Source organism: Ambystoma mexicanum, chromosome 8 (genome assembly GCF_040938575.1).
Source record: "Ambystoma mexicanum isolate Mex_15411 chromosome 8, UKY_AmexF1_1, whole genome shotgun sequence".
Classification (NCBI taxonomy): domain Eukaryota; kingdom Metazoa; phylum Chordata; class Amphibia; order Caudata; family Ambystomatidae; genus Ambystoma; species Ambystoma mexicanum.
The window spans coordinates 410,890,742-410,912,469 of NC_090929.1; the positions used below are offsets into that span (position 1 = coordinate 410,890,742).

Sequence of the window (21,728 nt, forward strand, 5' to 3'; positions counted from 1 at the left end):
ACACCACTATTAATGTATATGCCTTAACATTCCAGTCACAAAAGCAGAAATAGCTAACAGCATTCTGATGTAAACAACCATTATTTGTACGACAGTTCATGCATAAACGAAGAATTCACTTCAAGTCAAAAGAAAGACTGACTCAAGAAATGTGTGGAAGGAGACACGTTTACTCTGAAATGTTACAGGGACACTTGTTTTTAAGTGCCAAAAAAATCACACCCATAAAAAAACCAATCAAAATTAAATTAATTTACATATAATGGAAAAGTAAATTAGCTTACATCATTGAACAATAAGTGCAAACTTAAAAATGGAATGTTTTCCATACCACAGGAGCACTGCTTTGGTGAAAGCACTGGATGATCTTTTGAGCTCCTGTGCTCAATACTGATAGGTCTCATTCTTAGTCACTCGGCTGTGAACACTACAAAGGCTCACACAGTCACTAGTGTTAGAAACAAGTCAAGTATCAACTACTTGACAAAGACTTCTCCTGAACCTGAAGAAGCTATGATAGTTTAAGAGGTAAAAGGTCAGTTGAGATTCTTTGGAATGCCCACGGATATCAAAGGAGGTAAAGTCCAGTCCCTTCTTGTGAAGTCATGTCTGATCCCATTCAGTAGGAGTGAAAGTCTTAATAAAATAAAATGGTCTTCATTCTATGTGGTCAAAGATGACTGTGACAGAGTGTTTTATGTATTACGGCAGCAATCAAATGTGCCCAATTCTTAGGCGGATCAAGTGGTTACCCCCAAACCCTCCCCATCTCATCCCCACCCTGAACAGATTCCGAGAACTGCTCGAAGAAAAATAAATGTTGAGCCCTTCTCTCCAGGATATTAACTTTCAACATGATTCTGCTGGATTTTGCTTCAGAAGGGCATCAAGATAAATTTACAGTTTTACTGGTGACTTTAGTCATCCAAACAGTGATGTACATTTCAGTCATTTGAAGAATAAAATGTATCTAAAGTGACAAAACACAGGCCTCTTTTGCCTTCCCCAACACAGAAATAGGTTTCCAATCAGTCATACAGAGCCATCACGAGGAACACATCTAAAATACTTCTTTGTCTCATCTATTGAAGAAAGCCCTGAAGCCCAAATCCAAATTACACATTAGCACCTGAAAGCAGACCCCATAACTGAAACGTTAAAGAAAAGCAGCAGTAATGGGACTATCAAAGAATACGTTTTTTTCCAATCAAGATACATTTTTCCAGACTTTTAAATGAGCCACTGTCACAGGATGAGATCTCAAGCCATGTTACCTCCAGATTCCAATAAAGGCAAGGTAAGATAGCTGCTTAGAAATGCAATTGGGTAAAAAAAAAATATCTCTTTCTTCCCAGCTAGATTATTTCTCTACAGCTCAACATATTTCTCTTTTGAGGTGAACAAGTATATAAAGGGATATTTGTTCCTTGGCAATACAGTCCCAACAAAAGCATAAAGCAAAGCAGTGGCGATCTTTCGTAAGGGCCAGTCTACCTCAGAAAACAGGTTAACCCATTCCATTCTCGATATTCACTTTTCAATGCAACCAAGTGCACATTTATTTGATATTTACTTTAACAGAGGAAGAACTATTTAAGTTATGGCCACTCTGTCCCCAGACACAAAACCCATTCCCAGCTTGTTTCGCCATACTCACTGTAGATTGAGATTATTGTTCACCTGGGTTTCAAATGTTGCATGTGATACTCTTGAACATGAAACATATAAACACAATTTGCATAGCTTTTACAAAGGTACATTCACCATTCAGTTAAATTCAACACAAACCATAAACTTGTGATGTACAAATTATGTTACTCAGAAGTACATATGCCCCCCCAAAGGTTATCAGTAAGAAATAACGAATGTCTGCAATAAACTGGCAAATTAGGGATTGAGAAGGGGGACTAGTGTATATTCATGTCAGGCAAGGCTATAGACAAAAATATTTTCATACGCTAGCATCCAAACATTCCCTAGGAAATGTGAACAACCCCCCTCCCACCGCCATGTGGAAAATAGTAACCTTAAAAATCTTGCGACGGCTGAGCTGGCCACTACCATGTTGAATATGATTGATGTTCCGCAGTTGTGAGAATTCTGATCCCAGACTAACTGTGACCTAAGGTGGGTTCCGCCTGCCAAACATTTTATTCCAGATTCCAGTAGCCATACTATAACTGCAACATTAACTAGGACATCATTCGTTGGGACCTCACTGTTTTTGGAGCCCTGTTTAAAAGTACACATTTCTTTCACAGACCTACAAATTAGAGAATGCCATCTGCTAGGATGGATTGAATTGAAAACATGCCCATCTCTAATTTGTATTTAAAAATAAACTTGCCTGCTGCCTCCAAACAACAAAAACACACATGCTCCTCAAACATGATCATTAGCACCATGAAAGAGACCTACCAAGATCAAATGCTACACCTCCACAAATGTCACCTTACAGTACCCATTACTCCACTTAACATTATATGGACCAGCACTCGGGTACAACTACAAGCTTTTATAAGTCCAAGACCTACCACAGCTACAGACGAACATGCTAACAATCAAGATGTTCGTGAGCTGCAGACACTCATTAACTTTGACGAAAACATTGTACTTCCAGAAACAGATACCTTTCTTCGAAGAATGATGCTTTATCTCGCTAGCAGTGAACAGTCAACGTTCTCACCTATTCAAACGCCAACATAGACCTGGCTGGCAACCCATTTAGAGATCACCAGAAACCTGCATCCCTTCATAACGCTCTAAACCAAGTGTGGGCAGCAATCCAACCCATTGGAGACCGCAGTAGATCAACAATCTGACAGATATGGTTATCACTATAGACGCGTGCCCAGAACACAGGCAAATGCAACAACTTAACCAGAGATAATCGAAGGCCAGCATTTAACCCATGAAGAGATTACATTGGAACAAAGGTCTATGGTAACGTCCCTATAAGCCAATTATCCATCATCCTACTGACAAAAACACCAAAGACCTGTGCTTGAACCTAACTAGAGACCATCCTACTCCAGTGTTTAAAAATCTTGAGACAACCATAGGACTTTAATCTTCCCAAAGGTCACAGTAGGCTAGCATTCCAACCAGACCGGAAATCACTATAAACCAATGGCTGCTGTTCAATTCAGAGACCCCCATACCTGCTCTTCAACCAATCATACAACATATACTGGCCTTCCAAACAAGAAATCATACTTCGCCATACTTCATCCTAACTACAGAACGTATTTGGCCAATATACAAGAATACATCACGTATTCCCTCTAGATTGACCCCAGACCTTCCTTTAAAAAAAAAAAACTCTGATTTGCTATACGGAAACAATTCTGTAATGCAATTTAAAATAAAAATCAATGCTGTATCTCATTTACAAGCTACCATAGACCAATATCAATATTGAAATTCATCAGCAGCCCTCCACAGAAGGGCTTAAGTGGCACTGCATGGGCCAACAATGTGACCAAACACACTTGCTGTACGCCTTTGCTTCGAACCACTAACAAAATGATCAAAGGTGAACACTGTGTCAAAATGACAGACATACTAAATAAACATCAGTCTTAAAATACAGTAGGCGACCCCACCCAGAGATGGCAGAGCAAAGCTTCATCCATTAACGTGGGGAAATAGCCCTCACGGTCTGTTATTTTGTTAACAAGCAAACCAAATAACAATGATCAAACAATACAACATGAAAAGAAGTGACGTATAATACATTTAAACTACGTCATAGCAACATGAGTAATTTAATTACTAGAAAAATAAAAAAAACTGTCATGCTGCCTGGCAACAGGCTCATCACGTCCCTCAAGTAAGGAGGACAGGGGATGGGGTGTGACAGTACACTGACCTCTAGACAATGTACAAAAGAGGTAAAGACCGCTAGGCTAAATCATATTCCAATCTCTAACAAATGACAATCTGGCCATACAACAAACCATACAATCACAGTCAACAATAGTCCAAAACTTTCTATCCTTATGCAGTAGCACAACATGGCAATCACATGCTTCTTATCCTTCCCACCGATGGACAATAAAGATTTACAAAAGTCTAAAAAACAGATTTAAAGTGCTAACTAGCAGCTGAAGCAAGCAAACTTCCATGAGAAAACAGTCACTGGTACACGCTCCAAGTAACCAAATCAAACCTTAGTTCCTAAGACGACTTCACCCAGAAGTTGCCATTTCAAAAGGGACAGATGGCTTCCACCCATAGACTTCCAGGGACAGTTTTCTTACCTATACAGATACCACTAGTGATCAATATTCAAAGCCAACCACAGGAGATGAGGGATTGAACATAATCAGACATCCCACCAGTAGATCAACCACAAGGCAGCCAGCTTCCACACATCCCCAGTCCAAACCTCATCCAATTAGACCACGACATGCCAAGACCTTAATCGAGTCTCAACCATCATAGATCATAACTCACTGCAACAATTGCTTATTACAAGCTAGACATGTGATTAGGACTCAACTATGCTCAGCCTAAAAATAAGCAATGAAACTCAACCACTTCCCATCCAAGCCAACTCTCCAACGAAACCACGACTTACTCAGCGCACACTCAAATTCATCTCAACCTCCAAACCAACCACAGGTAAAGCAAGTTTTAATATAACTTCACCTTATCCTGGAAACATAACTAAACCACAGCTCAAACCAACCTATATTCCAATGCAACCTCAGCTCGCTCTGCCATACGCTTCAATTCAACCAAAGATCACAGTCCCTATTCCTTATACAACACATGAACGAACGCAAATCTTGCAACACAACCATAGACCATCGTGAAATTAATCTCCAACTAGCAACAAATCTACCAGGAATCAACAATGGTGCTAAATGGCAGAACAATTACTGAAATGTGTTTACATCCCAACCACTAGCTTACAAAAAAAGTGGAACAAAAAAAAGGCAAAAGAGGCAAAAGTAGTTTGGAAACGTTCACCATTTGTCTGCAGGAACAGTCAGTCACGTGTTCCAGAATACGCAGAAGGGAACAGAGCAAATGGGAGAAATGGCCAGTATTTTTGTTTGAAGGTCCATCTATAAATATGCATGTGTAAATCGAAAACTATCCAAAGATATAGGGCAGAGGTTTGTTCTGTATGTGTGATCCATCCGTGTTCATGCAAACAATATAAAATGCTGGAGCGCTATTAGTAGTTTGCTTAAAATGGACTTGCTAGAGGATGGCTTGTCTATAGCAGTTTCTATATCCATCTCAGTTTTACCATTATAACTTAAAGAGGAAAGGGTGCCGGAAAGATGTATGCATGATGCATACATAGCCATCTTGAGCACCACATTATTATAAGTAAGTTCACATCTGGGTGGAAGAGGCAGGAATCACACTTGTACTGTAGTATGACCTACCAGCTATTTGAATACCCTGCATGGTAGAGCAGTCATTCTACAGCAGTTTCCTAGGATGTATGTTTGGCAGCACAGGTTAAAGGGCTACTCAAAATATGAACACTTTTTGGGTTAAAAAAATAAAATAAAATCAGAAATAGAATAAGGATATGTGAATTCCCTATTTTACAAAGGTATCAAGATTTTAGTAAAGCACATTTGTTCATGCTTCACACCACGCTAGAAATCTTGTTCCATATCAGCAGCCTCACTTCCCTTCCAGGTGCATCTCTTGTCTGGCCCCATTTTATGCCTCCCCCAACTGGAAATATCTTGATGTACCCTGCCTTTAGCAAATTCATCAAATCACTTGCCAGGCCGGAGTTGCAGCCTTTGTGTTCCAAGCTCATTGATATGCTTTTGGAGCTGTGCTACAGAAGATTTTAGTATCAGAGCTGCCTTAACCAAACTCAGACGGTCTGCCTCCAGCAAAAGACAGAGAATACTTTTAGTTCTTTGCAAGATGCTATCCTGTATCAGAAATGCAGCGAAGAAAATGTCACTGGAGTGGTCATCCAACCCGTTGCAGGCATGTTAACAAGGACAAAGGCAAAGCAGGAAAGGTGCTATCAGGCGACAGCTGAGAAGTCGAGCAAATGATAATATAGTTCTATTGAGAACTGCTTGTAATGTCTAATATATTCTTGCTGTTTGCCCGCCGTTCTGCGACCAATCTGATGCAGCTATTGTTGCTCGCATGTGGTTTTGCGGGGCAAAGAGTTTCAAACTAAACAGTGCGATGAGCACAAGCTTGGCCCCAAAACCACTGGCTAAGACATGGCCCTAAAGTATTCTGATCCACTAATTCAAGTCGTAGACAACCTCTGAATTCCAGTGTCCTTCAACAAGAGCTTCAGCGTGTCCTCGAAGGTGTGGTGTGGCTCATGTCACCAAAGTTGGTTAGATTGTCAAGTGAGGTTGTCTCAATTTGGCCTGGAGGAATTCATGAGTCAAATTATGTCGAGTGACGATTCCTACAATCTGTTGAGAAAACAAGGTACATTTGTAAATAAAGTTTAAGAAGCCATCAGATCAATCTATACGGCAACAAGAAAAAAGAAAGCCCCAGTTATTGCGTAATCACAGTAAACGTCCTACACAACTGTTTACTGGAGCTTCTGACACTATTTCAAATTAAACTTTTCCCATTTGCTTGAAAAAGGGTCAAGCCAATCAACATAAGAAAGATGAATTAGTCAGATCATATATACTCATTAATGAGCAATGGTCTGAAAGATATAAATATCCTTTGTGGCGATAGGCACAAATTCCTTATTTCATTATTGAATAGGTTGGTCCATTTATCTGATGCTATCTTCCAGAAAATTGCAATATTTGCAAAGTCCGACCCTCGATCATCCCTCCCCTGTTGACAAAGATGCACTGAATAAAACAATCCACAAGACATATGACACAGATATCCACAATTTTAGGATACAAACTTGGTTTCTGCACAATACACATGAGGTGTCAAAATCTATCTAGTTTCCCTACCGAGCAAATCAAACATTGCCACAAACATTGGGCACGCTTAATAATGCAGACTCTGTATCCCCTGTGAAAATGACATGAAATCTACATCTCTTTGAGACAGCTATGCTTTACGCTAGTGGTGCCAATGTCCGTCCATCGGTCATCAAGCACCAACCAATGCCCAAGACAAAAGCTCCTCTGTTACGCAGTTCCTACTCAGCCAGACTGCACTCACCTCGCCCACTGCATTCACCACTGGCAAATGCCGTAGTCCCATTGTCCGGAAGAGGTTGAAGACCTGCGAGACGTGAGTATTGGGCGAGACCGTGTAAGGGCAAGGATTCATATAGGGTGTGGCATCCTAAGAAGACAGAAAATAAGATCAGAAAATAGTGATCATACACTTGAATTCCTAGGGTAACTGAACAGTTTAAATCTAGGAAAGAGCATAGGCAGGTGCAGACCAACTCTGCAGTCAAAAGTAATTGTGACCGGTCTTAACATCCTTACAAGAATGCTGGTATATCTAATGTGCTTTATTTATTCTTTTGACGAAAAGGCAATTTGACAAAGTGGGGATAGAAAATAAGGGTGCATTCCAATGTGTAAACAAAAATAAAAAAAGCAAACATAAAAAAAAAGTTGCATTGGCATCATTGTACAAACTACTGACAGCCAGGTTTTAGGTTGAAAATCCTGAATGATGGCTACGACTTGATTCCCTGATCTTTCTGCTATGCCTGAAACGGTTCACCAACCTTTTTCCTTATTGCGTCCTAACCCAAGGCCTCATGCTAAGGGCAAATGGGACCCAAGTGACCACACACTGTGCAGAAACCAATGTGAATAGCAGAAAAAACATACAACTAAACAATAGAAAGAGAACAGTGTCTACTGTGCAATTGTGATGTATGCATTTGTTTTGCCAATGCCCAATGCAAAATAAACAGACACTTGATTTTCTATTGGTTGTTCGTTGAAAGTTTTCTAGCCACTGGAAATATACATTTGTGTGTGAGAAATGTCAATATAACTTGTTATCACTGTAAGGGTGCAGAAGTAAGGCTCGGACACAAAGGTGACAGTTTTCGTTATACACGTTTATTAACCAGTAAAAGGGACGAAAAAACGGCCTCTCTATCCCCATAGCTAAGAGGAGTTTTCCCTTCCTAAAAGAAAATGAATTAAACTGTCAGGATGCCAAATAAATAGTCATTTACTGTCGGTAGCCACAAACCCTAACACTAATAACTCAACTCTAATGTGCAAGGATGCTATATTTAAATTATAAAATTGATCAAGACAGTTCTTGTCAACAGAAAGTTCCCAATGTCTCGGATTGGAAAACCAAACAAATGTTCCTTTTTCAAAAAGTCAAGTTTCAAAGATAAGGGATTGGCTCCTTTCCCCTGGATTTTTTCTTACCCTTCCTTAGCAAGCTAGGAGCTTGTCTACCCCTTGCGTAGTTTTCTTTCCAGGACTTTTAGACCTTTATATGGGTGTGAGACCCAGACTCGCAAATGAGACATTATACCAGCTTGGTGTACTCTCCTGCCAAGCATATGGTTTCTTCTCGTTTATCTTGTTTGGCTTCAGGGTCCCAGACCCTCCCATTCTCTGGCACGCATATGGGCGCGGGTCCCAGACTCGCAGTTCAGTTTCACGATAGTTTGTCGAGCATATATGTGCTTCTGGACTGTCTCTGTTTCTCTCGGGGTCCCAGACCCTCCTATTCTCTCTCTGTTATTCCTAGGGACCCAGTCCCTATTATCTTAAACTCTGCAATTGTTCCCCTGCACCTCTCGGTTTGCCCGTGTACCTTTTGTGTGGTTTGCATCTTCCAAGTGGTGGTGCTCAGCTGCGAGGCTCCGTTAGTGTTCGGGTGCACTCTCGGGGCAGTTCTGTCAGTCACCCCTCTCTCGGGCAGTGCTTTTCTGTCTCCAGCTACATTGAGGTAGGAACAAGTTACTTTCCTGTAACTGTTGTTCTCCAGCATGGGTCTGGCATGGATTCACATGCTCATGAATATTCCCCGTCGTCAGGCTGGGAATCCTCGGTAAAGAAAAAATCAGTATCAGTTTCGTTTCTGATCTGTCTTTCGTAGTAGTAACCAATCACTGATCTCTGCGTCATACTGACCACAGCCAATGACTGCCCTCTACCTAAGCCCCGCCTCTGGCAGCCATCTTCAGATTTGGTAGCACGTGAAGTGGCAGTATGACCAAGTGAAGAGCCGCAGAGGGGTAGGCGGGAGGGTTCGCATGTGAATCCATGCCAGACCCATGCTAGAGAACAACAGTTACAGGTAAGTAACTTGTTCCTTCTCCAGCATGGGGTCTGGCATGGATTCACATGCTCATGAATAAAGAATACATAGCAGTACACACATGCACAACCACGGGAGGTGGCAAAGGCTCAACATTAAGCATTACATAAAACTCAACATTAAGCAATTCTTACCTCCTCACCCGGCTCACCTTAGGCGAACAGATTGCGCAGCACTGCTTGGCCGACCCTGGACTCCTCCCTGGAATCCCGATCGACGCAGTAGAATTTCGTGAAGGTGTGCGTCGACCTCCACGTAGCAGCCCTGCAGATGTCCAGCAAGGGCACACCAGATAGGAACGCCGTGGTAGCTGCGATCTCTCTGGTGGAATGAGCTCTCGGACGGCCAGGCAGCAGTCGGTTTGCCAACCGATGACAGTACATGATACAGCCGGAGAGCCATCTGGAAATGGAGGCCTTTGAGAGAGCCTTCCCCTGATTGACAGGTCCAAAGTTCACAAAAAGTTGTGACGTCTTCCGAAAACACTTTGTGCGGTCCACGTAAAACTTCAGCGCTCTAGCCACATCCAGCGAGTGCAAAGTCCTTTCGGCCGGCGACGAAGGCGACGGGAAGAAAACAAGCAACACCAAGGGTTCGTTGAGGTGGAAGTCCGACGGCACCTTGGGCATGAAGGAGGAGTGCGTCCTGAGCACTACCCTCGTGTCGTGAAAAGTCAAGTACGGGGGCTTGCAGGAAAGGGCCTGGATCTCTCCCACTCTTCGTGCGGAGGTGATGGCCACAAGAAACGCTGTTTTCCACGACAAGAACTTCAACGAAGCCGAGTGCAGAGGCTCGAACGGAGGTCCCATGAGCTTGGTCAGCACCACGTTGAGCTCCCACGCCGGGCCCGGAGCCTTCACCGGCGGGAACGATCTGAACAGTCCCTTCATGAATTCTTTCACCAGACGATGAGACCACAAAGACGTCCGCCCCGTGGTTCTGGTGTATCAGGAGATCGCAGCAAGATGAATCTTGATGGACGTGTGCGCCAGTCCAGCCTTGGCCAGCATCAGAAGGTACGGCAGTACCTGGGGAGCCGTAATCCGTAGAGGGTTAATCTTCTGTGCGTGGCACTAGACAGAGAACCTCTTCCATTTGTGTCCATAGCATTTAAGAGTTGAGGACGCCCTGGCCTTTGCAAGAACCTCTCTGCAGTCGGCCGGTATGTCGTAGCCTCCAAACTCTAATGCTGCAGGAGCCAGGCCTGCAAGTTCAGCGACTTCGGGTCGTGATGGAGGATGGCGCCTCCTTCCCTGGAGAGAAGATCCACGTCCACTGGCAGCTTGATTGACGGGGACGCTGACAAGTCCAGAAGGTCCGGGAACCATATCTGCCTCGGCCACGCAGGTGCGACGAGGATCATCCTGCACCGTGACCTCTTGAGCTGGTTGATGAGCCGGATCAGCAATGGCAATGGAGGGAACGCGTATAGAAACAGGCCCTCTCAGGGGAACGAGAAAGCATCGCACATGTTCCTCGGCTGGGGAAACCTGCTGGCGAACCTCCGGCACTTGGAGTTCGTCGCTGTCGCGAACAGATCGATCTGGGGTGTGCCCCACCGTCGGAAGAGGCGGTCCACTAGATCCTGTCGTAGTTCCCACTCGTGGCACGAGCGCAGCTCTCTGCTGAGCGAGTCGGCGATGGTGTTTTTTATCCCTGCCAGATGAAACGGCACCAGAAACATCCCTTGGGCGACGGCCCAATGCCACAGATCCTGCGCCTCCTTGGACAGGGCTGGGGATCTGGTACCGCCCTGCTTCCTGATGTAGAACATGGTGGTGGTGTTGTCGGTGAAGATCCTCACCACCTTGCCCTTGAGGGACGGAAGAAAGGACCCGAGGGCCCAAAACACTGCACGGAGCTCCAAGACGTTGATATGGAGGGACTTCTCCGTCGGAAGCCAAAGGCCTCTAGCGTGCAGATTTTCGGTGTGCGCTCCCCACCCTTCCAGGGAGGCATCCGTGGTCACTGTCTCCTGGTGGCCGGGGGTCTGGAAGTCCATGCCCGCCGTCAGATGCGCGCGGGTGCCCCACCACCGGATCGCTCGTCGGAAACTCTCGTCGAGTGTGATCCTCTCCTCGAAGCTGCCCGTCGTCTGGATCCAACGCGCGTCCAGGAACTCCTGCAACGGGCGCATCCGGAGCCTGCACAGGCGGATGAGATAAATGCAAGAAGACATCATTCCGAGGAGGGACTTGATGGGCCTCACCCTGGCCGCGTCCGCAGCCAGCATCCGCTGCACCTTGCCCAAGATGGCCCTCGTCCTTTCCTCCGACGGAGAGGCCAGAAGCGACACTGTGTCGAGCTTCGCTCCCAGAAACAGTGCGTCTTGCGCGGGCACCAGGTGGGACTTGGCGTAGTTTATGGAGAATCCCAGGTCCGTGAGTAGTTGGACGGTCCTTGCCGTGTGCTCCACGGCGAGCTCCTTCGTCTTTGCTCGGATGAGCCAGTCCTCCAGGTAGGGGTAGACGTGGATCCCCTCTCGGCGCAGCTGCGCCGCCACCGGTGCGAGGCACTTGGTGAACACCCTGGGTGCCGACCTCAATCCGAAGGGAAGGGCTTTGAACTGGTAGTGACGCCCTTGGACCACGAACCTGAGAAACTTTCGGTGTCCCTTTAGGATGGGAATATAGAAGTAGGCATCCTCCAAATCCAACGACGACAGGAAATCGCCCTCCTCCAGTTGACCCAGGACGTGTTGGAGGGTGACCATCCGGAACTTCTGTGCCTTGATGAATTTGTTCAATCGTCGTAGGTCCAGGATGGGACGCCATCCTCCCGTCTCCTTCTTCACGAGGAAGTATCTTGAGTAAACTCCGGAGCCCCGAAGCCTCTTTGGGACGAGCTCGATGGCGCCCTTCTTGAGCATCGCCTTTACCTCCAAGAGAAGTTGAGGGACGTGATGTTCTTTCCTGGCCACAGGGGGGACGCGTGGGCACCTCTTTAGAAACTCGAGCGCGTGACCCTGAGCTAGGGCGACAAGCACCCAACGGTCGGTGGAGATGGACTCCCACACGCTGACGAAGCTCGCCAGCCGGCCTCCCACCGGGGTGCTTCGGTGGGGGCCCGACCCCACGGCCGGTTCAGTCCTGCTTCGACGAGGCTTTGCCGCCTTGTCCTCCTTGGCGATGACGGCGAGGTCCGCCTGACTTGCCTCGTCCCCTGTAAGCTTCCTGTGACGACGAACGGGCCGCTTGACGGTAGGTGGAAAATCTGCCGCTGGAACCTTTGGAGGCACCCTGTTTGCCTCCGCCACTCCGAAAGGGCTGCCGCCGTTGCTGGAGAACCCCCAAGAGCCCGGGCCGTCTCAGTGTCCGCCTTGATGGCTTGAAGGGAATTGTCCACTGTTTTCCCAAACAGGTTGTTTCTGTCGAACGGAATGTCCAAGACTCTGGTCTGCACGTCCTGATGGAAGTCAGTAGCCTTGAGCCATCCACGCCGTTGCCCAACTGGCGAAATCCAGTGTCAGCGATGTCCGTCGCAATCGTAATGGCGTGGTCCGACGCCACCTCTCCTTCCTGCAAGATCTCTAGGGCTTCCGCCCTCATGTCGTCTGGTAGGAAGTCCAGCAGGGGGGCCAGTTTGTACCACAACTCCCTGTCGTAGCGGGCTACGATAGCCAAGGCGTTGGCCGCCTTAATCGTCGTCGCTGCCGACGAGATGACTCTGCGTCCCATCGTGTCCAATTTCTTTCCCTCGCCGTCTGGCGGGGAGGTCGACATAGAGGCCGCGCCCCCCCCGCTTTCTTCCTGGCCGCCGCGGAGACGACCGAGTCCGGGGTCGGCTGTGCCCGACAGCACAAGGGGGCCGCGTCCGGGACCCGGTACTTCTTCTCGTACCGATCCCTTCTAGCCGGCGTCGTGGATGGGTTCTTGAGGAGGGCGAGGCCCTCATCCCAAATATCGTCTAGTAGAGGTACAGCGAGGACCGTCTTCCTCTTGGTCTCGCGCCGTTGATAAAGGAAACCTTCCTTCTTCTCTTCCGGACAGAGCTGGAAAAGCTTGGATGCCCTGGCGATCATGGAGTGAAACGATCCAATCTCGTCGGGCGGGGAAGCCCGGGTGGGAGGTGACGACGTGAGATCCTCGTCGTAAACCCCGTCGTCTGCACCCGTCGCGGCCGTGTCAGTCCCCGTATCATCCCCACGTGTCGTGGACGGGGAGGAGGGCTGAACAGGGCGCGATGGCCGAAAAGGCGGTGGAGGATGTATCCTTCTTCTCTTAGGGGGAGGGCTCCCAGAAGGGCCTGGCTCCGTGAGCGGTTCCTCCGTTGGTGGTAACGGCAGTCTCGTCCTTATCTCCGAGCATAAGGACTGTATAGCCAACAAAATGGCCGCCGAGTTGTCTTGCGGCACTGGTTGAGGGGAGTCCGACGGGCGGTCAGGAGCCCCGTCGGCACCCTCGACGTTCTCGTCGTCTCCTACGTCGGGGTCCCTCCCGACAGGCTGGTCTTCTTCCACGCCAACGCCGTGGCTTAAGACTTCGATCAGCTCCTCCTCAGAGGTTGAGGCCGAATCCACGACAACCTCCTGCCCCCCCCTTTTTCTTCTCCGTCGGAGGTTTCACGGGGGTCCTGTCGATGGGCATGAAAGAGGACTACCTCCGCGGTGGCAGGGAGACTCTGGGCCCCGAGGTCGCCACCACTGGTGTAGCCTCCACAGCCTGAGCCAGGGCCGCCGCGACTGTCTCGATAGAGGCCTTGGCCGGGTGGATTAAGGCTTTCACCACCTTAGGTGCGCTCACCGCCTTCTCCTTGGGGGGAGGGTCACCGCCTCGCTCCCCCTCCGATGGGGCCTTCGAGCTCGACCGGGGTCTCTCCAGGAGCTTCGCCGGGTGCTCGGCCTTCCTCTTACCCGAGCCAGAGCGTTGGCTCGTGGTTGATGGCGCCGGGGAGGATGCGCCCTGCCTGGCGCCCGTAGAGCCCGACCGTTCGGCGCTCCCGGTGCCACCGGACTCACGGTGCTTGGCCTTCTGTTGGACCCCCGTCGCCGGGGCGCCCTCAAAGGTCTTAGAAGACCGCTCGGACTTCTTCTTCTTCTCGCCTGGCGGGCTCTTTCCTTCCAGCCATTTGGCGAGACGTTGATGGCGGTCTTTCATGGTCCGCTCCGACATATTGCCGCAAAACGCACAGTCCTTCTGCACGTGCGTCTTGTCCTCATGTAGGCAGTAAAGGCAAAGGGAGTGTTCGTCCTCCTTAAAGACATTCTGAAGCTGGCATCCAGGGCAGACCCTGAACAGCTTTCCGGGCGTCGAGCTTCCCTTCTCCTGGGCCATGTCCGAGATGGGCCTGAGAAACTTCTGGAGTCCTCCAAAGTGTGGCTCGACGAAATCTTCACCCTTGAGGGGCGTAGACGAATCCGACACGGGTCCCCGTTAATCGGATGAAGAAACGGTGGAGCTTGAGGCTCTTTTGACCGAAAAAAGAGAAATTTTTCTGAGAAAAAACGTGAAAAAAGCACTAACAATAGCACGAGGATCCCAACACTTGAACGTGCGGTAAAAATCTGAAGATGGCTGCCAGAGGCAGGGCTTAGGTAGAGGGCAGTCAATGGCTGTGGTCAGTATGACGCAGAGATCAGTGATTGGTCACTACTACGAAAGACAGATCAGAAACGAAACTGATTTTTTCTTTACCGAGGATTCCCAGCCTGACGACGGGGAATATTCATGAGCATGTGAATCCATGCCAGACCCCATGCTGGAGAATCTCTTCTCCTTGTCAGCGGTTGCTACACCAGTCACTGGTTCCTTCCTGGGCTGCAGCTCTTCTCTCCAGCAGCTACCTGACATTGAGACACCCGGAACTTTGTTCGGGCAGTGGATGAAGCAGCTCATTCTCCCTGGACTGCCTTTGTGTTCCCGTTCACCTCCGTGCTCTGCATCTCGTGGTGCGCTTCTCTGCTCGACTGGTCCGCGTCTCCCTCCTGTCCTCGGAGGATGGCTCTCCTTGCAGGCACACCGTCCCTGGACTCGCCTGTTGCAGGGACTGTTTGCTTCCACTCTGGCTTCTCTCCAGATCTCCTTCCCTTGCCGACTGGCAAAGATTCCCTGTCTGTCTGGTGGGTGAACCGGCCCACAACCCTTCTCAATGGATCACAGCTTCCTGGCTCCTCAAGGGAGGTCTTGAGACTTCCTGGTTTCCCTCCTCTATTTCTACTACTGTTAGACCAATAGGAACTCAGTAACTACTAGACTGATGAATGTGGTTCCCATAGATAATCGTCATGCCTCTGTGTGAGGAATTCGACCAGCCACACGGTGGGTGTGCGCTCACCTGTGCTTTTTTGAAACTTTAAATGAAATTGAATGATGGTAGATCAACCTCTGGAAAATGTGTGGGGCTAATCCACACCCATTTTCCTATGCTCACTGCATGGCATACGCATAGACCTGTGTACTTTAGGTGGAAATAGCCTACAGGTGTAGTCCCTCCTGTCAATTTAGCTAGGATACAACAGGAGCAGTACACAATGCATCTCCAGAAGGGGGAGGACCAAAGCTTCCCCCTGCCATGGCCAGCCTGATTAACTGACAAAGGCTCAATGGATCCGCCCTGTCCTTTTGTTGGACACTTCAGATGGTGGCAGCAATTAACATACTAATAGAGTGTACTTCAAACAGGCCCACGTGGGGCCTGGCTGCAGAGGTTAACTAAGGAGACAGGAAACCCCAACAACCTTTCATATGCGCTGTGTCAACCTGAAGCCAGCTCCCGCCGCTCAGTATCGATTGATAGTGAATTGTCACGTCTGGAACTGCGGGTTTACAGTAGTCAACCCTGCATGGGGACCTCATTCATAAGGTAATCATATGTGGTTTGCAGGAGCCAAAAAGTCTGGTCTCGTCACAGCTTCAAGGGAGACCTGCCCCTTTTATGAGGAACCAATGAGAGCTCCACTAACCAGAGAGACCCTTTAATCCACAACAGACAGGAAGATGGGTTTGATTTAGTATTACATGTTTTCACCCCTTTACCCTTTCTGTTGCAAAACACTCTGGTTATGACCTCACGCATACAGGATATTGTTGTTGGGGACCCAGGATTGGTTCATTAAGGTAGGCCTAGCCTACACCAACCCCTATGGTCCATTTGTCTCTAAGAGGGGCTGATTTTGGCAGATTATCTTAAGGCTTCACGAGAGGCAGTAGGAAAAACTCATCATTGGACCCTGGCTGAAGGTACAGTCTGCCTTACATCTTCCGCCAATGAAGGAAGGCCAGAACCTCCAAGAGGGAAGTAAGATCCTTCCTCTATACATCTCGTGGGGGAACAGAGGGAGATGCCAAATCTAGAGGACCCTTCAGCAGCTCTAGAACCGATACCCAGCCAGCACACAGTGTGTCCTGCTAGGCTCTGCAGCAAGCTTCCTAGGTGAGAAGTGCCCGAAGGCCTCTGAACCTGAAACCAAGGACAGGCAGCTGCCTGCAACACACTCCTTAGCTTTGGGTCATCCGCCTTAAAGGACATGAGCCCAGTGAAGAGGGTAGGAGAAGTGCATCTACAAGCATCTACCAACGTCCGCCTTAAAGGACATTTTCAAACCAGTTGAGTCCCTCGAGCTGCAGTCGATTACAACGTTGATTGTTGTTACGCCACAGTCGCTTAAAGGCATCAGAGAAATCTCGACCAGCGCTTCAGAACTGCCGACCAGCACTGAGACAACGATTCCTAACCCCGAGCTGCCAGGTAGGCCAGCCTGCCGCAGTAGTCCAGCTTTGCTCGCCAAACTGTTTGCCACCTGATACTCGCAGCTGTCGCCTGTCTTGAACCCTCTCACAGAAGATGCAAAGCACCCGGAAACCGACTCGACCCTTTCGAGCACCAGGAACACCTACAAACACAAGGTACATTGTGGTTCTGTCCCCCTGGTCCTTCTCTGAAGGCCCCTAGAGACCTTTTAAAACCCATTGCTCCCTTTATGCTGAAGCCAAGTACCCTTGAACTATTACAATTATTCACTATACCGACCACCCTCTCGTCAGTATCCAGACGGTCTGTCCTCTGTATTCCTTAACACGGTGGGTTGTATGTCGTAGTGTTGGTCGAACTATCTGATAAAAAGTAGTTAATTTTATACAACCTTGACTGGAGAGTCCCTTTTGTCATTGGGTAACAATTGTATTTTCGCTGTGTTGCAACTAACCAACGATCCAAAACCTTTCGGAAATAAGCCTGCCGTTCCGCTGATGTTACCAAAATTGGACAAGGAGGTTTATAATTTGCTTGTTATTCCAATCTGTTTGTATCCCTTCTGATTGATGGTTTAGAAACCGATACTCACCCCTGGACCACTCGTACCCCGGAAGTTGAATTGTCACACTCCACACTTCTCCCTCGTCACAGTACTGACCTTGCAGCTCCCTTTTGAGTCAATGGAGCTCTTCTTTGTCACAGTACTGGGAAAGGGATATTCACTTACGTAATTCCTATTCTTCCTTGGCCCAGTACTTTCTAGGGGAATGGTAGGGCAACAATGACTCATGACCCCATTAGGGAAGGGGTTGTTGTTAAGGTTTCAGGAAGGGGGTCTAGGGTCAGGTGGCATGGGATTGGGGGTCACTCCCCATGAAATCCTCTCACTGAGTACCACCCCCACGGGACTATCAGCCTCACCTCCCTGGACTCATGAAGAGCGGCTCCCCCGAGGGGAGAAGGAACCGCATCCGAAGTCTCGTCACACCACTTACTAGGTGCTGATGCGCAATAATTAAAAAGATGGAAGGACGTCTTAGACATGCAATTTTGAGAAAAATCCTTGAGGAAAAGGAAGCCGGGGTAAGTAATACAGGAACTGGCTGTGCCACTTGGTAAGACAATGCTCTAAAGAGCACTTGCTCTTCCCAATAATAAGACGCATTATCGGGGCATTGAGCATCTGTTGCACTGCAAAGTTGAGATTGTAGGTAAAGCCCAATTTGATGAAAATCCATTTAGTTAAACCCTGCCTAAAGCTATGACCAATCTATGAGGACCATCCAGCAACGTGTATGCTTTTATATTGGGCTTCTGCTTAACAGATTAAGACAGTAAGACAACCTTTTTTTGAAGTCTTAAGTCCAAATCAACCATTGTCAAAAAGCAAAGAGCTCTGGCGTATGATCAACTAAGTTTGTTTCTTTCCATTTTGTAGTTGGTGGTGTCCTCAACACACTCAACCTCTAAAAAAGAAGAAAGGCTGGGAGCGTGCAAACACTCCTTTCAATTCTTTTAAGTTCATGCGATGGATGCACCCAGAAATTACTTTTGTATACATTCTGTATACAAAAGAAAGCAGTTGTGATGTAAATTTTGGATTGGAAAGAAATTACAGTTTTGTTTGAGAGGTACAAAGTTCTCACAACAAGGAAATGCCCTACCAAAAACTGGACAAGTGAAGAAAAAAAATCATGTACTCCATTCATTCTCTCTGATCGATAATTCCTCACACCGATACCACATCTTATGGAATGGTGTCCAGGTGCAGACTGGCATTGATCTTTTCTCATAGCCATTAGGGGATATTGCGTGACTCTGCTTTGATTTCGTCACAGCGTCACTGGTGTCGTCAGCACTTCAAGAGACTACTTTGGGGTATAGGGTTGGAGGATGGGTATGGGTGTATGTGTATGCCTTATGATCTCAGATCCAACGCATTTCCCCCTGTCACAGGCCCTGAGGAACGGTAAAACTGCCACAAAGCGTTGAGCAGTCTGCATGATGAGTAATCTGTTGGAGGAATTCTGTATCCATCAGAAAGAACACTTTTGAAGGTAAATAGCATGTTCTTCATGTGGACCCCTTCCTCCCACCAATTCCTCATCATGTGAAAGACTTCTACTGCCCTATTATAAGGGGAGGAGGGAAGAATGTGAGGTATCAACCGTACATAGGGCAGTTCTGCACTATTGAATGTCTGAAGCGTGTGTCCTCTTCAGCTAGAACATTGAGGCAGTAACCCCTGGTGAAACGGTGTAAACAAGGCGAAGTCAACGCTGGACAAACAGTCAATGTTAGTACCCCTCTCTGCAAAGCTCGAGTAGCCACATAACCTTCGTTGGTATGAGCGTGCAGGCCAGCTAGTACCTGCGTTTATGGCATACAGGCCAGCTAGTATCTGCTTCTGTGCCAAATCACAGCACATCTTGAGGCACAGCTCGATTCATTTTCAAGTAGTCTATTCAGATCAGATTTTCCACTCATGGCTCCGCCAAAGCCAGCAAACCGATTGCCCACATAAAACTGGGGGATCTTTTAGGGTTCAACCTTTGGAATCGGTGTCCAAAGGAGGAGCAGGGGAAAGACTAGCAAATTAATCTTGTGGATAAGATTCAGATGCCACTTAAAGACATAATGAGGATATAATTCAAAGGGTAAGCACCATAAAAAACGAAATAGGACCTGGAGAAGGTATACAAAGGGCCTGGATCTCCGAAAAGTGAATTTGTGTGGAGGCGGTGACCACTAAAATCATAAACCCCAAGGTAAGCAGCAGTAACAGATATAAATGATAAAAGTGACAACAAATGATGGAACAACAAACTGTTGTGGAGGAAAATGGAACAGTGCCTTTAAAAATGGAATGTCTGTAGGAATGAAAAATATGAACCCTCTTGTGGAACCCGGGCACTGAATAGACTAATAGTAGCAACATTTTAAACCTACTTTAACAGGAATAAACAAGCTCTAGAACCACGATGCTAGGGCACAACGAGTCAACGCCCTTATCCCAACAGCAAACAACATTTTTTTAATTTTTCCATCCAAAGGCATACACTTGGTTTATTGACAACGAGCAAAAAGCATGAAATCCATTACTGCATCAGAAAAATCTGAGTTGTGATACCTCATACTCTCAAGAGGCAAGGATAAAGATTTAGTAGATCAGCATTGGGAGGAAGGATTCTGTTGCAGGTTTATAGCAGATCATCCCTGTAAAGATGGTCTCTATACCCTGTGTTTAGGGGGTGCAAGGAAATGACTTGCATCTAGGCAACAGGTTTTTCTGCAAAATTTCCCTAACTCACCCAGTAGTACTAGCAATGGCTGAAAAGATGTGGGCAATTCATATGAGGGTGAGAAGCACATTTATCATTATATTATATCATCATATTATATTATAGTCTCCCTTCGTAGGGAAAATGATCAACTGCTCGACAAGCATAAAAACCGGCCCTGGTTATCGTGGCCTATGATGGATGAAATGTTTTGCAGTTCTCTCATTTTCCCTAATACGCAGCTTACAAGCTTTCCTTTGCTCCTCCTATCATGGAACTCTAGGGGTCATTCTACGCTATTGTCTAATCCTGTTGTAGGCCAACTATTGAAAAACCATCAACTTATCTGTCTCCAAGAGACATGGTTGTTGAATGTCTGGCACTGGATGGCTACACGATAGGTTCCCAATTAGCCATAAAGGGGACTTTATGGCGCCCATATGGGGGTCTACTTACTTTTATTCGTGTGTGTAGGAAGACAATGCATTACTTACCGTAAAAGCATTTCTGATGGTTGTATCTGCTTAGATTCACATGCTGTGCATAGGTCCGACATCCAGTGGTCACTGCGGAGTATTGCATTTTGTTTTTCGTAGTCGAAAAGGGGACGTCGACAAGGCGTGTCTGTAACACTATCCCTATAGTGACGTGCGTTGTACCCACAATCCCTCACGCGTCGAGGTCCCTCTGTTTGTATTTTTCTGCCCTGAGGGAGCCTTATAGACGTGAGTGAGTACAGAAAAGAGAGATATAAAGGAAGTCTATGTTCCTTCCATCCGAGCGGGGAGGAAGGGTGGGCGCATGTGAATCTAAGCAGATACAACCATCAGAAATGCTTTTACGGTAAGTAATGCATTGTCTTCTGATGTTTGTTAATCTGCTTAGAATCACATGCTGTGCATAGACTAGCGAGCAGTACCCGGAGTTGGCGGTGGGTTATGAGAAGGAACAGTAGAGAAAAGATGTCTTAATACTGCCTGTCCCACCTGGGAGTCAGATCTAGAGTGTGCATCTAGACAGTAGTGTTTTGTAAAGGTGTGCACAGAACTCCAGGTAGCCGCTTTGCAGATGGACTCAAGGGGAACATTTGCAATGAATGCTATGGAAGCCCCAGTGCCTCGAGTGGAATGTGCTCTTGGCTTGAAGGGTAGTTCTCTCTTAGCAAGAGTGTAACAGAGAGTGATGCATTGAACAATCCATCTAGATATAGTGGATTTTGAGACTGCATCTCCTTCTCTTCCTGCTGCCACCGAGACAAAGAACTGATTAGTCTTTCTCAGTGGTCTGGTTCTTTCCATGTAGAACATGACAGCTCTGCGTACATCTAGTGTATGCAAACTTTTTTCTCCCGAGCTGGAAGGGTTTTGAAAGAACGTTGGTAGTTCTATAGTTTGGTTTACATGAAATTTCGAGATGAATTTGGGTGCAAACCTTGGGTGTGTGCGTAGAACCACTTTATTTTTGTGAACTGTTACGAAGGGGTCTAGTACAGAAAGAGCCTGTAGTTCACTT

General features: G+C 47.2%; 1 protein-coding gene across 1 annotated transcript in view; it reads right to left on the minus strand.

Moving 5' to 3' along the window:
* Window positions 1–150: 150 nt before the first annotated feature.
* CLCN6 (chloride voltage-gated channel 6) overlaps window positions 151–21,728 on the minus strand; it is a 510,100-nt gene continuing 488,522 nt past the window's right edge. The window contains exons 22-23 of the mRNA XM_069609912.1: window positions 7,153–7,278; window positions 151–6,425 (exon numbers count right to left, since the gene is read on the minus strand). Of these exons, the coding sequence (XP_069466013.1) occupies window positions 6,345–6,425; window positions 7,153–7,278 (207 nt within the window). The 3' untranslated portion in view covers window positions 151–6,344. The remainder of the gene's footprint in view (window positions 6,426–7,152; window positions 7,279–21,728) is intronic.